Source organism: Lynx rufus, unplaced genomic scaffold, assembly GCF_022079265.1.
Source record: "Lynx rufus isolate CCGP_SWC_20201006 ecotype Redwood Valley unplaced genomic scaffold, mLynRuf1.p SCAF_4, whole genome shotgun sequence".
NCBI lineage: Eukaryota > Metazoa > Chordata > Mammalia > Carnivora > Felidae > Lynx > Lynx rufus.
In genome coordinates, this window is record NW_025814856.1 from 149,497,974 (window position 1) to 149,515,335 (window position 17,362).

The following is a 17,362-nucleotide window of genomic DNA, read 5'->3' on the forward strand; positions in this document are numbered from 1 at the left end:
TTTATTTAGTACAAACTGTGTGCAAGGCGTGGTTTATAAAACTGGAAACATCTCAAAGCTGGTTTATTTCTTCTACTGATCTTAGAACACAATCATACATTCACAGATGTGACATGGTGCTGATCAGTTAACCAAACCACATTTAGGCCAGATCTAGGGTGGCAATTTTAGGAACATCAAGCTCTGGAGCCCGCCAGCCACATACTGTCTCTCACTGCTCTAAGTCTATAGTATCTCTTCAGCTGCGTACAGATCTCACTGACAGGTTTTTATCTCTAGAGACAGCTAACACAAGCTCAGAACTGAGTAACAGTTTAAATGGAGGTTTTTTTTGTCTATTATTTAATTTATTATCTAATCTATTTGGGTTATTGTTAAACAACCCAAAATTATCTGGCAAGTATTTAACAGGTGCTTAAACTCTCACGGCACTCCTTCGGTAACAAGACCAACAAAAAGACACCTCCATCCCACAAAGAACCACCCATCTAAAATTAATGAAAATGCTAGCCAAACAAATCTGATAAGGTATGATCACATGGGCATAATGTAACACAACACTAGTTTTACTACTATATTCCCAAAATTTGCAACAGTGAGGCAAAAGCAGCGACTCATGGGTAGTGAGTTAACCAACACAATTTCTTGAAGGTATATTGGCAATAATATTTTGCATAATTTTTGCGTGAGCAATTCTACTTAGAGAAATTTACACCAAGGAAGCAATGCTGGATAATACTGTAATAGGAAAGGAAATAACACTGGATATGTGTTAATTTGGTAACAAGGATATTCAAAGCACTGTCCACAGTAGTGAAACATTCTGAGCTATTTATTTGGAAGGCAAAGTCTCAAATGGTGAACTACCATGAAAGTATCCAATGACAAAACGTTAAGAAGAAACGTAAAGCAGCTTAGAAAAACAGGAATTACAATATGACATCACTTCTGTTACCTTCCCCCATGTACCAAAATATTTACAACGGTTTTTTGGGAGCAGTGGGATTTTGGCAATTTTCATCTTCTTCATTTTGTTTAGCTGCTTTTCTCTAATTTTGTATACAGTGCACATTACTTTTGAAATTAGAGTAAAACATTTATTACTACTGTGTGCCTCTGACTATCCTTTTATCCACAGATATTCTCAAATAGTAGGAAGACGGTACGGGTGAGGGGATGATAGGACATAGAAAAGCAGAGCAGGCTACGAGAAAGAATCGACAACAGACAAAGGAAGAGAAACAAGCAGAGGCAGGCTCTAGAGAGGCTCAGGGACAGGCTGGTGCTCAGGAACCAATTCCCCTTGTCGAGGGCCTGAGGGGCCACTAGAAGTGGGCAGAGAAGGTGGCCTGTGTCATGGCTGCTGCTGACTCCAGATCCCTGCAGCATTTAAAGTTTCACGGGTAGGGGAAACTGGCAACTCTCTGGACCTCCTCAGGGACCCCCAAGCTACATACTGCTGAGCCCTCTCCCCACCACGCTACGATACATGTCTCCCAATCTTCTGATTCTCTTAGCTTCTTGATTAATTTATTTGCCCTTTCAAAATGTCCTCTAATTCATTACAGCCTTCCTGGAATTGCTGTCTGGCTTCTCAACATGTGATATCAGATGTCCCATAAACAACAGGACTATTATATTAAAACCGTGAATTAGATCCGAGCATCCTATTTCTCCCTAAGCCTATTAACTTGATGTTCTACAGGTTGAATCTCATTTAATTTGCCATTTACAGGATAACCTTTCCAGGTGTATCTTTCAAGTCCTTCCTGCTGTTCTGGATATCTCTTAATATCTGTATGTTGGGGAAAATCATCAGAATGAGGTAAGAAAATTAATCCTGTTTTTCTCCTAATGGGAAAAACTGGAGAGGATGAGCACACAGTGCAATCAAGTCAAGACTGGGCAACACCCTGAAGAGGGCTGCCTTCCTGACTGAAGACTGAATAGCCAGCTGCTCACAGAGAAAAGCAAAGGACATTTCTCTGAAATGAGAAGATTGAGTGATCTAAAGGGTCAGTTAAGGCAATTTCCTATTCTTCAGCATTTTGCCATTCGTTATGCAGTCAAAGGTGTTATGTCTCTATGCACAGAATTGTCACCATATGGTATCGGAATCAGCAGATCATATTACCAATGATTTTTAGGAGAGGAAAATTCAAAACGATACTTCTCTGTTATCTATACACACATGCAGAAAAGCAAGAAATTCTATGGGGGCGGGGGGGGGGGGAATTATATAACACAGCAAGGCCAGGCATGTTGTCAGTAAAAGTAAATTAAAAAATCACTTTGCCACTTTTATAACCTCTCAGTTTTATACTGTGTTAGAATGATATATGTTAAATACATCAAGATAACGCTAGTCAGTCATGAAAAATGCCTAAGACAAATTTAAATGACCACCATAATAAAGAATTTGATCTTTTCTTTTTTGTATTCTCCCTAGGCTTATGTCAGTAAACTAGAATAAACATGTTATTAAAAGAGAATCAATAGAAGGCTTTAAAATATACAGTACCACAAAAGGTCAAGCCCTGGTATCGATTTTAATATAACATTTTTTGTGCAGCTTCCCAAAGGGTTCTTTTCTAATATTGTTCTTCATTTTTCTCTCACTTTGCTCCCTGACTGGTGAATTTGTTGTTCTTGTCTGCAAAAAGCTGTCTAAAGCTGGGTTTGCTGAGTGTGTGTCATTCCTATGACAAGCTGCTGGAAATGAAAAAACAAAAAACAAAAAAGTCAACCAAAAAAAAAAAAATTAAAGGTAGTGGGAGGATAGACAAGAGAGCATGAAGCACAAGACAACATTCAAATAGCAAAGAGTACAGAAATGCTGAAACTCAGAACAATTTGCCATCGTGGACCCTCCTGGGCTTTTATCTCCCCAGGGGCCTTGCATGGACACCGAATCCTTGAAGCCAGGAAGGCTGAGGAAACCTTCCTGGTCTCTTGGGATTCAACAACAACAACAAGAAGAAAAAAACGATCTCAAAAAACCAGGTAAAGGACACAAATTTTCAAAATACAAATCCATGTGACCCCAGGCTCCTCTTGAACTTAAAGCACCAAATGTTCAAAGGAAAACTGGAACACCTTCAACAGGATTCGAGGGGACTAATGAGAGGCGTGCGGCTGGAGCCACAGACTTCCTGATTTCTGTCCCAACATTCAAGGTTCACAGACTGAGATAAAACACACTCAGTCATAGAAGTATGAGTGTGTGACACAGTGTGTATTTTAGATGTAGTTCAAATTTTTTGTAGGTTTTTAGTTGCCAACAAAAATAGTCCAGAGTCCAAACCATAGTCTCCTAACTGTCAGTCTTTCACTTCTAGACAATGCTGACTAAGCAACTGTCTCAGGACAGGATAGAAAAATACATCATTTTTTGCCTAAGTCACATGAAACCAAAAAAAATGCTGCCTCTGCAGTTAAACCTGCGAGCTAGTTACACCTACTAGAGGGGAAGACATGAACCACAGTTGTTTCCTGAGGCCCAAGAAAGCTGAAGAGGAACAGCTGGGAAAGAGGTGTAAGTGGAAAGAGAGCTGGATTCAAATCCTGGCGCTGCCTTTTGTCAGTAACACAGCCTAGGGCAAGGGACTCAGCCTCTCCGAGTGGCGTTCCAACTGTAAATCAAACCTGTGAGGAGCAGAGCTACCCATCCATTTGCTCCCAGTTTGGCAGGGGGTGGCGGGGGGGGGGGGGGGGGCGGGCGCCCAGCCTTGAATCCTGAGGAACTGTGAGGGGTATCATCCTACAGGCTGCCATACAGGCTAAGGAAGGGTGGTCAGAAGGCTCCTGCGGGAGTGCGGAGCTAAGGTACACAAATACAGCAGCACGGCACCCAGTAAACAGGAAGCAATCATTAAGTGAGAGCTGCTGTTGTCACATGATAATTCTCCTGCCTCTATTCCCTTCTGGACAAATTCTATCCCATTCTAATCCTATTTAGCCATAACCATAAAATATCATTTTAATTTGGTAATGCATTCTTGTTGACACTTACTATATATATATGAGTTCTGCCCTCCTATTCCAGTGGAAGAGACCGTCAATCAACAGCCAAAGTGCAATGAAGAAACAAAGTAGAGAAAAAGATAACCAGAGTGAGAGGACAGGAAAGAAAAAATATTTAGATAAAATAATCAGGGAAAGCCTCTCTGTGGGGCTGGAAAGAACACCAAATAGTAAAGAGGAAGCCAGCCATGCAAAAATGGAATACAAGTATTGTAGGCAAAGAGCTGTAGGCACAAACAGGTTTGCAGCTGATGCCACTGAAATGTCCAATGAGAAGGTGGGAAGAGATGAGGCATGAGCATATTCATATACAAAAGGAATCAGAGGACTAGAAGGTCATGGAAAGATCCGGACTTTATGCTAAATCTAATGAAAATCCAGTCGAAAATTTTAAGCAAATAAACTCCCATGATTCAAAATACATCTTTAGGGGCACCCGGCTAGCTGGGTGAGTAGAGCATCCGACTCTTGATCCAAGGTCATGAGTTCAAGCCCCACGGTGGGTACAGACATTACTTAAAAAAATAAATTTTTTTTAAATATTTTTTTTCAACGTTTTATTTATTTTTGGGGGGACAGAGAGAGACAGAGCATGAACAGGGGAGGGGCAGAGAGAGAGGGAGACACAGAATCGGAAACAGGCTCCAGGCTCTGAGCCATCAGCCCAGAGCCCGACGCGGGGTTCGAACCCACAGACCGCGAGATCGTGACCTGGCTGAAGTCGGACGCTTAACCGACTGCGCCACCCAGGCGCCCCAAAAATAAATTTTTAAAGCACACTAATACTGCTTTGTGAAGAGAACTTGGAGACCAGGGTGGCTCTCTGGAGGAGACTTTGTAATTGTACAAATGAGAAATGATAAAGACTTAGACCAGGGTTTCTCAACCTTAGCACTGATGACATTTGGACTGAATAATTCTATGTTGTTGGAGGCTGTTCTATGCATCATAGGATATTTACCAGCATCCCTGGCCACCACCCACTCCCTAGACACCAGGACCACCCTCTTCGTTGTGACAACTGTAAAGGTCTCCAGTCATGGCCAAATGCCCCAGGGGTGGGGGCGAGGGGAAACTATCCCCCAACTGAAAACCGCTAGCTTAGACTAAGTAGGGATAGAAATAGTGAGGGACAATGGATTTGCAATACATTTGAAAAGCAGGGACAACAGGGCTAATTAATTAGAAGGGGGAAAGGAGAGACATAAAGGCAAGAAGAAGGGAGCAAGAATAATCAGTAATCAAAATTCTAATATTACCCTCAATTTTTGTTAGGCTAACATGTAAGTTTTCAGTAGTTTCAGGAAAGTGCTTTCTATGTCAAACCTACCTGGAGCTGTACAAATAACTTATGTTACAGAAACTCACTTGGACAATAGTTTGGGCTCTTTTTCTTTAAGTCTATAAAAACCGAATTGTATGGTTGACAGGTATATTCATAAAGAAATACATAATTCCCAACATTTTATAGCAAAATTTACTGAAATATTAATACTCATCCACTATTTGACAGTATTTTGACAGTTTTATTTCAAAATACAGTCATGTGAATTAAAAAAAATACCAAAAAAAAATCCCTTTACTTATGAATTCTTTTCAAAACTAAATTCCTTATTTATTGAGCTCCACAATCAAGGCAAAAATTGTACTGAAATCTGAAAAACATAAAACTTCAGTAAACCACATCAAAAGAGCCTCAGACAGAACATTCAGACTAATATATAATCGGTAACATCACTGTTGGACCAGAAAATAATTTAGCCTGTGAGACACAGTCAAGTAGACTGGTGATCAGTATGACTTCAGATTCCAGACTGTTTGTGTTCAAATCCCAATTTCTCTATTTTTTGGGCATGTGACTGTAAGCAAGTGAATCTCTGTGTGTTTCAGATACTTCATCTGCAAAGTGAGTGTACCAGCAGAAGAGAACTTCCTTCACAGCACTGCTGTGAAGGATTAAATGATCAATCGGTGCAAAGTGCTTGCACCAGTGCTCGGCACAAAGGAAGGGTTCAAAAACTATCCACTGTTACTATTATTACTTATTATTACATATTATTACTGTGACTATTACTTTTCCTAGGTAGAGTCTTCTTAAATGGCGTGTATTATCAGATCTAAAGTCTACCTGTAAGATCTGTATAAATGGCACACATGGGAAGAGGCCCACAACATAAGATTGGGAAGGGAAAAAAAGCAAGTTATACAACATTATTACTTCAATCTCATTTTGTTTAAAACACAAACCATGTAAAACACTGTTAAGAATATATTCCCCCCCCCCCCGGTATGAATGTGTGAATGGTTTTCTACGGGGAAACAGCAGAGTAAGGGAGAGAGGGGGAAAGATGATTAACTTTTTGTTCTTCTATATTATCTGAATTTCTTCAATAGGTATTTCTTTTGTGTGTGTGTGTGTGTGTGTGTGTGTGTGTGTGTGTGTGTGTGTGTGTATTTTTTTTACAAATAAACATCCGTGTTTTCAGTAGTTTGAGGAATGACCTTTCTAAGTCAAACCTACCAGGCTCTGTAGCAATAATAAAGATTGCAGACACTGCTGGGTAATGGTTTTTAAAAGGCGAAAGATTTATATGAAGAGAAACCAGAGTATGGGCAATGGTCTTTAAATTAATTGACATTTCCCATATTAAATTAGTGGTCTCAGTTGCCTTTTTTTTTGGTTTTGTTTTGATTTGGTTTGCTTTTAATCCATCATCCTATTGTACTTATAGCAAAATTGTAATTTATGGGTTTTTAAGGAATTCTTGTTCTAATCTAATCACCATTCGTCAAATGGCACCGGGAGATAAGGAATTTAAGCAATCCATTCTAAGAAGCTGTGAAGGAACTTAAATTTAAATCATTAATTGAAACATTAATGGTTAATAAACTATTTTTATACTTTATACTTGATGTCAAAAAGCACACTAAAATCATTTTAATGGGATAACTTCGAAAACCAGTTCAAGTGAAATAGTTTGAGTGTGAAATAGTTTGAGTTCCCTACACAGTATATGTGTGGGGAAGCAGCTGTAAACAGTATATGATAAATTGCTCCACACACATCGTACCTGCACAGTATTCAATGCAGGAATTCTATATTCTAGTTCCAAAGGCACATTGCCCTAACAGCTAATTTTCTTAACTGATTTAAAAACACAGAAGTTTGTCAACTAAATGTGATACCTTATCAGATTACTTTGACTATTACAGAAAAGACAAATAATAACAAACGCTACAAACCAAAAATCCAACACATGAAGCAACACAACCGATAAAAAATACTAGAATGACTGTAAGTCTCCTAAAAAAAAAAAAAAAACAAAGAAAAAGCCCAAGAATGAATATAAAAGTAGAAATGCAAAATGATTTCCACTCCACAGTCATTTATTTAAGTAAATCCTACACCTCTTTATTACTTCTCGAACAATGGCAGGGCCCAGGTGGCTCCAATGAACTCAACAGAACACTGCTGAGCACACGTGTGCCTCAGTGACCAGAAGCTGACACTCATCTCTAAAGTTCAGGAGGCAGAGGACCACCTGCTGCCACATGCGGAGCCACCACACTGAGCAGTTAAGAAAAATGTCCCAATCTTAAGCTAATAAGGAATTTACATTGCCTCCATCACTTAAAACATGTACACAAATGAGCATTTAATAATTAAGTTACAGCCTACATAAATAAAGAATATTAACTTTAAACACAAATTCTCAAAAGATTTTGGTCCTAAAATAAAGGAAGTTGTAAAAAAAAAAAAAAAAAAGTTGCCCAGATCTAATAACCAGGAGCACACTACGGAGGTCCTTTTTGAAGCGATCTTTTATCTACTATGATTCAGAGGTGAAAATCCAAGTAAATGCTTGCTACTCCTCCCCACAATGATAAATGAAAAACTTTAAGGGAAGGACTCCCTGTACACACGGAAAGGTAGTACTGTGGGACGGTAAAGTGCATGGACTCCATCGACTTGGGTTTGAATCCCAGACCCACCGCTTACTAGATACAAGCCTGGGCAAGCTCCTTTACCTCTCATGTTCCTTATTTATAAAGTGGGGGTAACAGAGGTGCTGAGAGGATGAATGACTTAAAATACAGAAAGTGCTCAGAGCAGCACTGAACACACAACAAATACAAGGCAACACCACCTACAATTTTTTTTTTTTAATTTTCTCATTTTAGTTGGGCAAATGGGTCCTGAACTGGAAATGGTTTTCATAACAGATAATATGTGACCCCAGAGTGTATATCCTATGTGTGTCTGTCATGTATAAACTGTGAAGAAAGTTTCCAAAGACAAACCATATCCACTTCTGGATAAGAATGGGATATGAAAGAATATGGGTTCTCTCAGCAAAATACTTACTAGAAACTTAACATGAGCCACTAGCTTTTTAACAGTTTTCACCAACCAGGAAAGGAAGGGGGAGGGGTTATTACTTAAACATCAAAATGTGTCAATGTTTAGAAATATTACAATGCTGAGAAAAAACTTTACATCTGATTTACAACCGTGTTGCCCACACTCCTTTTCAGCTTGAGACTCTACTGGCAAAGCTGTTAAAGTCAGAAGAAGAAAGAAGGGACCCTGTCTGTGTATTTTTCCAGTTTCCAAAGGGAACTGCCATAGAAGGACCTCACATTCTTCTACACTCTTCCCAACACAGCATTCATTACCAGCAGGATCAGCAGATGTCTTCCAGAAGGGCCAGGACTGCGTGCTCAGCCAGGGTAAGGCCCAGCCTACGTGGACCACCATCCATAAATACTAACTTCTGGACTCAAGGAAATGGACATCAGGCCACTGCCCACTCACCTTCTAGAACAGAAACAAAACCACATCCATCCAACAAATGCCGTTTGGACAAGACAAGTACACTCCTCACACAGAAAGTGTCCAAATTGGAGAGAAAATTATCCTGACCCCAGGTTTCTCAAACTAAGCCCTAATTAGCATCAGGGCCTATGAAGATGATTCCCAGGTCTCTAGGAAGGGAAAAGAGGGGGGAAAAGGCTGACAGGGCTCTACATCCCTAGTCCTAGCCCTAACCAGATGGCACTTTATATTGGAGTCCCATGTCGAGCTTCCTTTGAATCAATGTTTTACAGGATGATGAGAGTCAATACGATTCTATCACCTCAGCAATCGACAGTGTGGGGCTGAGGGGCTGTCCAATTCAAGTCCTGGTTCGGCTGCTGACTAAGAAGCTTCACATATGTCTACTTCAGTCATATGTTTCTATGAAACAGTGATAAACTATTAATGCTACTGTCACTGTTATGGAAGGAATGATAAATGATTCACAGAGCACATTACCACCCCCTCCCATCCCCAGATTGTACTGGGCAATGCAGAAACAGCAACAAGAACCACTACAACCACAGAACACGCAGAAACCAATTCGTAGAAACTTCCAAATGCAGAAACCAATTTTGGCACAAATAACTTCAAACACTATGCTTCACGAGAGAAAACTCTGTAATTACTATCAGAAGATACACGTGAACAAGAAGTGGTTGAACATCACTGCTGTTAATACAATCAGTGAAAAAGTTACAGATTTCTACGGCATGCTTGACTGATTCTGGTTTTCCAGGCTTAATATTCCTACCATGTAGAAAGAGCTTCTTAAACAGGATTCAGGGTGGGCTTCTCCAACAACGTAGCATTGAAAGGAAAGAAAAATGGCTTTGGAAAAAGAAGAGATTTAAATAAAACACAGACTCAATAATCCAACCTTCTATAATGACTGGTTATAGAATGGAGTGGATTCTATTAAAAAGAGAAAAGTGTCACTTGAAGAGAAAAAGATGAAAGCAGCAGATGGTGAGAGATTCCAATAACCAGTATATACAAAGCACTTCCAGTCATGTTCCCCGGAAAAGTACTGGGTGGCTACACGTGATCTTCCTACTGCACTGAGAACGGGTTAGGTCTTGATCTACTTTTAAACAAATGGAATAGAAAAGGAATGGGTATAAAACAACAGCAATGCAGTATGCATTTAAAAAAAAAAGGCTTCAATAAGAAAATAAATCTATTATATTAGGGCTTTTAATACCACAGAAGGAGCTCTTAAATGTCAGCGAGTATAAAGGAGTAGTTTGCAGATAATGCCAACAAACTGTCCACTACCATTAGCAAGCCAGACACAGAAACACATTCGCATCACAGCAGACTGATACACATTACACCTGGATATCAGAGGAGTGTCACTCAAATGATAACTCAAATTTCATCAATCACCTTATTTGCAAATATTTATAAATCAGAAGTTAAAATTCATTTGCCTGTGACAGTTGAGTGCCTTGAGAAAATACTGACTGCTAAGTGATTTTTTTTTTTTTTAATGTTTATTTATTTTTGAGACAGAGAGAGACAGAGCATGAACGGGGGAGGGGCAGAGAGAGAGGGAGACACAGAATCGGAAGCAGGCTCCAGGCTCTGAGCCATCAGCCCAGAGCCCGACGCGGGGCTCGAACTCACGGACCGCGAGATCGTGACCTGGCTGAAGTCGGCCGCTTAACCGACTGCGCCACCCAGGCGCCCCCTAAGTGATCTTTTAAAGTCACTTAAAAACTACACTTTTAAGGGGCACCTGCACGGCTCAGCCGGTTGAGGGTCCGACTTCAGCTCAGGTCATGATCTCACAGTTCGTGGGTTTGAGCCCCGCCTCGGGCTCTGTGCTGACAGCTCAGAGCCTGAAGCCTGCTTCAGATTCTGGATCTCCCTGTCTCTCAGTCCCTCCCCTACTCGCGGATGTGCTCTCGCTCACTCTCTCTCTGTCTCCCAAAAATAAACATTAAAAACAGTAAAATAAAAAACTGCGCTTTTATGATGAGTACGGTTATCCATTGTACTTCTTGCCTGAGACTGTTTTTTTTTTTTTTTTAAGTACTATACACCTAGAGATTACACACAGGCTGAAGGTATGTAATTTCATAACTGTGTGATTTGTGTCTACAAATGGAAAATGGTGTTTCACACTGCACTAACTTAAAACAAAGATTTATAAGACAAGTATCTATAGTCTCTAGTTAAAGTCTGATTTTTATTTTTTATTAATTTTTTTAATGTTTATTTATTTATTTTGAGAGAGAGAGGTCGAGAGTGAGCAGGGTAAAGGCAGAGAGAGGGAGGGAGACAGAGAATCCCAAGCAGGGTCCGCACCAAAGCCTGATGCAGGGCCCAAACCCACGAACCATGGGGTCATGACTCATGGTCAAGAGTTGGATGCTTAACCAACTGAGCCACCCAGGCGCCCCAACGTCTGGTTTTTAAAGGCATAATTTGTTTTTATTTTTAACAAAACATAGAATATATATGTATATGTTATAGAATAGGCCGTCCTTGCTAGAAGACTGTCAGGATTTTCCAGGCCCAGTGATTCAACTCAACAATTTCTGTGAGAGCTCACTACCTGAAAGGCATCACGCTACGTAACTTCTGACATGTATTTTCAGTGGGACGCTAACTCACAATACCCTGTTTTTCTCCAGTGGACTCTTTCCTCCTTCCTTTCCCAGTTTTCTCCTGTAAGGGCAGAAAACATCTAATAATAAAGCTGAAATGAATTATGATACATAATGAGTTTAAACAGAAGATACCATCACTGTGAATTTCACTTTTACGTAAGAAACTAAATGCACAAATAAGCTTATTTAAGCCCTTGTTTGCTGACATAAGCCCTTACTTGATGCTCTAAATTGAAAACTGAATGGACTGTGCTCTACTCTAACTTACCCAGATACTGATAAAATTTATGACTAATTTATTAACCAAACTAATTATTTTAAGTCTCACAAATCTAAGGTAATTTTCCAAGTAATTAAAAATGAGGTGAAATTTCAACTGATGTCCATCAAAAACAGCAGGTAAGTCATCTTGGTTAATGCTCGGTTAGTTACAACATCACATAGCTATTCCCTTCCTGGTTTCTTGAAGAAAGGTTATTAAAACTGAAACACCTGCACTTGCCTTTATAGGTAAAGAGGTGAAATTCAAATGCCAAAGGTCAGAGGTCAGAAGTAGTTCCATTTTTCTTGCTGTCAGAGACTGACTCTTGGAGGTGGGGTGCAAAAGACCACATATTGTGGCATATTGTGTCCCTGCTACATTGGCCTGCTACGGTTACAACACAGTACGGTCGGCCATAATCCAAAACAGGCAATAAAGAATAACAGCAAAAACAGACAGCCGACACAGGCATTCAATTTACTCTTGACTCCCAATGCACCAAACAACCGTTCCATCCATGAGATGTGGTGGTAAGCAAAACTAGGATTCCAAATTAGACCCATCAATTGTAGTGTACTACTACTAGGTCAGTGATTTGGGGGGTGTCATCTTGTCAACTAAGCAAATAACTAAAGATTTTCATAAAAGAGAATCGGACCTAAAGTTAACTGAATTGAGCTTCCACATGTAAATGTTTTCTGAGATACGATGAGAATACAACACATACAGTCATGGGGCTTACAATCAGCTGCATTGTCACTGGTCTTAATGAAGACCTTTTCCTACAAAGCAACTTTTAATTAGGCTACGTCTGATGGTTAGATTTCAGAGAGTGGAGATTTAAAGGAAAAGAGTTCAGGTGAATTTTCAATGGCCAGTCCAAACATTTCTGAACCGGATCTAACGGCGTGTGGCACTGCCAGGCAGAGATGTCGTCCAAGGCATTCCGAGCAGGTGGGACAGGAGGCAGACCCTCAGGAAGTCCTTTCGGACCTGACAGATGTCACAGCCTGGAGCGTGTGGACTGTACCAGAGAATACAGCTCCAGGACTGTGATGTGCCGTGTTTTCTCCCGCCTGAAAGCATCTCACAACTGCTGTCTGCCACACGGCAGTCCTGCACGGTTGTCACGGCCTGTGCGTAGCATCAAAACTTGCACAACTGGCAGCAGCAGCCTGGAAAAAACCCAGGAATGACAAGGGAGCAACCTTGTAAGGAAGGAATGCTGTGTTGCCAAGGTGTTGATAGCACAGAATATGGGATCCCATATGGAAAAGCAAGAACATCAAGACCCTGAGTCAAAGAGCGAGTCAGAAGAATCAGACCCAATATGAACAGGGACATATTGGGCCAGATCATTCTTTGTGTGGGGTGGGGGGGGTTACCCTATGCATTACAGGATTTTTAGCAGCACCTCTGGCTTCACCTGCTAGATGGCAATAATGACAATCTGTGACAGCCAAAAATGTCTCCAGACATTGTCTTATGGCCCCTGGGACCAAAACCTCCCTCAGTTGAGAACACTACCGTAACCTATTTATTTTGCTTACATTTTCCTTTTTCATGAATACACAAAGTAATAGGTTTTTTAAAAATTCAAAGTAAATCTTAATGAGCTCTTTCAATAAAGTTTCTAAGAGATAAACTACTGTGCTATAATTTGCAGCAATTTTTTTCTTAGTGGTACATCAAATGCTTCTTAAATCGATGACATCTTCAATTCAATGAAATTTAGCCGCCCACCATTCTTTCCCCTTTGTTGTGAAACCTTCATCCTGATTTCCTTTGGGAGAATTACTTCTACCCTGCTGTGTACAGTTTCAATAGTACTCAGTTCTTCCCTACCTAGTAGTTCTCTCATCTTCCTTTTGATTCTCTTGAGCTATCCAATATGCTTCTAAAAATTTCCTCGCTTCCTAAGTTACCCAGAGTTCGGTTTCAGTCTTTCAACCAAAAAACCTAACTGAAACAAAAGTCCTTCTTTAAGCTAGCCTGATGGAAGATATTTTGGATTAGCTCGCTGCCACAAAGTTCATCAGCTTATTAAAAATGTTACTGGTGGGGCACCTGGGTGGCTCAATGGGTTGAATGTCCAACTTTGGCTCAGGTCATGATCTCGCAGTTCCTGAGTTCAAGCTCCATGTCAGGCTCTGTGCTGACAGCTCAGAGCCTGGAGCCTGCTTCAGATCCTGTGTCTCCCTCTCTCTCTGCCCCTCCCCCCGCTCGCACTCTCTCACTCTCTCAAAAAGAAACATTAAGAAAAAAATTTAAAAAAGAAAAAAATACTACTGCTTCCCTTACCATTCGCCACATAGGCAGCATGAATGGATTATAGATGAAGACAGAATTGTTGGAACAGTGTGATGGGCTTTAGGGATTCATTGTACTTATCTCTGATTTTCAGTGTGCTTTAAAATGTCCATAATAAGAAGGTAAAACAAGGATAACAAATACTCTGTAGAGAAAAATAACAAAATCTAAATGATTTCCAAAGTCCTTTTTGCACAAATTTGATTCCTTACACATACGTGTACCTACGTGCCAACCTTAAGTGCTTGGGAAACTACCTGCAGTTATGTGTGCATCTGGACAGCAAGGGAAAACAATGAAGCAGCATTACAAGTGACGGGACAATGGCACAAGGAACCATTCTCTGAAACTGCTTACCAGGGTTTACTCAATTAAGGCAACAGATACAATAATGTATAAACGCCTCGTGACTCCAAAACGTTGCTTTTAAAAGACTATGCATAAAACTTTCTTAATGCTTCTTCTAAAGTTTCTTCTCAGTAGAAAAAAGAAAGAAAAAAAAATAGCTATTGATTCTTCCAAGAAATACCATACAGATGAACACACACTTTTTGTCAAGATCTGACAGCTGGAAATTTTCATTCTGAAGAAGGCTTCAGACAAAATATTTTTGTAAAGAAAAAATAATAAAAAGGTTGTACTACCCTCCACTCTCCTTAAAGGCGACAGAAAATAAATTCTTTATCAATAGTCATTTTTCCAGTTACAGCAAAGCTGCCAACCCCAGTCCACAAGAGATAAGAAATTGGCTCTCACTGGTACCTTTTACTCATCCCATTTGCCCTTTACCCTTTCACAGACCAAGGCAGAGCAAATGGGAGTTGAATAATGAAGGGGGGGAAAAAACACACAAAAACAAAAACAAGACACCACAGTGAGAGTTATTGTAACTGAAAGCCTGTACCATATGTGGAGAAAAGACGAAAGTCCTATGTGAAATATAATAAGCAAAGTAAATATGAGAGTCTAACCAAAAAAAAAGCCTTATTAAAATAAAATTCAATTAAAAATAATAAAATTTCAAAGACAAGAAATTCTACCATAACATATCGATTTTCTTTGCTTCTTAATGAAAATGGTCTGAAATTTTTTGAATATTTAAACTCCACTCTCTAATTATATACTCCACCAACCTAACCCAATTAAGTAATTATAAAGTGTTGCGTAGGAAACTATTGAAATACACAGAAAACCCTTTTAGCAGTACTAATTACATCTTGATTTTTTTTAAACCCTAAGCCCTGAGCCTTCCCTATTTCCTGAGAAAATGGTGGTCTTAATCTTAAAACTTATGTCCTATTCCATACATTTCAAGTAAATTAGAGGTAGCTCAGCACATTGTCAAAGGGAAAGAAATATTAGGGAACATTTTTCAAACTCCTCAGTTTAGAGATAAAAATCTTGAAGGCCCAGCGAGGTTAAATTATATGTTAAAGGTCCTGTGGTCAGTGAGGACTAGAATCCAATTCAAAGATTCTTTACATTGAGCTCTCTCAAACAAAATAGTTAAGCAGTCCAAAACAAGAACAAATACATACTAGGCATCTACACATGGTAGGCATGTGCCTAGTATTCACAGTAGAAAGATATTCACATGATTATATAATACACTGTGCTACATGCAAATTTCAGAAGGAGCACAGATGGAACACTTGACTCTATTTTGGATTAAAATGTAGTCATATATTTTTATGAATAAGTACATACTTTAAATCTTTAAAAGTAGTATTTTTTACCACAAAAAATTATGCTGTCTTGAGCGTTGCTTTTTATCAATTTATGGCTTTTCCACATCTATCTGAATCAGCACAGGAGGATCTACTTGACTGTCTAGTACTCCATTGTGGGCATGTATCCTAAGTCATTCATCCTGTCCCCATAATGGGCATGTGGATTGCTTCCTGTTCTCTACTATTACAAAAACACTTCAGTGAACATTCTTTCAGCTGTTAGCAGTAGTAACAATGACAATAATTGTACAGATGTACAAAAGAATAAAATGTTCAAGAGTGGTTATCTCCATAGAACAGAGTTATGGAGGATTTTGATTCTTCAACCTTATATATTTCTGCAATGTCTCAGCTCTTTTAAGTGAGCACATTACTAATTAGTGCTATCTGTTAATATGAGCACTATGTAAAACATGTAACATTCACTAGTAGCTACAACACCGTAAACCTTGACACCCACAGTAGACTACACAATTTACAATCACAAACCATTTGTTGAGAGAAACTAGCCTCAGAAATGCCTGGAGAATCCTCAAGAAATACTTCTCACATACCGAGAAACTGTACAATAATCACGCAGCTAAGAACCACACGAGAGATACAGCTGTCACAATCAAGTGTGGGAAGAGAGTGAGGGAGGGTTTGAACAAGCACCATCCAAAACTGAAAATGGCCACGTTCATATGTTCAACACATTCTGCAGCTCAAACACAAATATGAGCCTTATTACAATCACTCCTCTCCAAAAATATTTCATAATTATGACAAAAGGCCACCAAAATCTGTCTCAGATATCACAAAACTCACCGTTTCTGATTTTCAGACTCTTTCTTGGCTTGCTCCAACGCCAGCTCCTCAGCCACTCTTCTTTTCAATTCTTCATCAGAAACTAGGATCAATAGAGTGGAAGGAGAGAAAATCAATGATTTCTTAAAAACAAAAGCAAGACAATACTCCAAAAAAACAAAGCGAAGACTAGATCTTAATGGGCAAAGTTCTGCCAGCTGGTCAGCATCTCCTTGGAACTACCTAAGCACTGTAGAAAAGACCAATTAGTGCACTTCAGGAGTAATTTAATCAAAAGTTCCCTGGTGACCTAGAAACTTCCGCACCTGCCAAAACGTATAATAAACTCAAGTAGCTGCTTACTGCCCAGTGGGGACCGAACCATTAAGTACAAATTCTTTAGGATGATGTCCTATCATTAAAGTGTGACCATCATGTAGAAGAGGAGGAGAGGCTGGAAGGAAGGGACTTCAGAGAGGAAGAGGAAGAGGACATCAAAACATTCTCACTTTGATAATTAATCACTTTAAAGAACCACTTACGACAGGAAGAAAATCATTTGTATTTACAACCATTTTTCCATGATTTGTGAAAAAGGACATTTACAATTTATGAAAATTTTATTTTTCTTTTAACTTCTTTATTAAGTTTGTTGCATAAAAGATACACATTCTCATACTGACAAGTCTTGCCATGAACAAAAGCAACACAAATAAGGCAACAGCAAGATGTGCTTCACATATAAACAATCATGTGGTAAGAATGAGAAATCTGG

The 17,362-nt window shown here is 39.5% G+C and overlaps 1 protein-coding gene across 3 annotated transcripts in view; it reads right to left on the reverse strand.

Moving 5' to 3' along the window:
- The window catches only part of CHCHD3 (coiled-coil-helix-coiled-coil-helix domain containing 3), a 285,119-nt gene that overhangs the window by 207,014 nt on the left and 60,743 nt on the right, over positions 1–17,362 (reverse strand). For all 3 annotated transcript variants that reach the window (XM_047095775.1, XM_047095774.1, XM_047095776.1), the window contains exon 3: positions 16,609–16,690. In XM_047095775.1, coding sequence (XP_046951731.1) covers positions 16,609–16,690 — 82 coding nt within the window. The remainder of the gene's footprint in view (positions 1–16,608; positions 16,691–17,362) is intronic.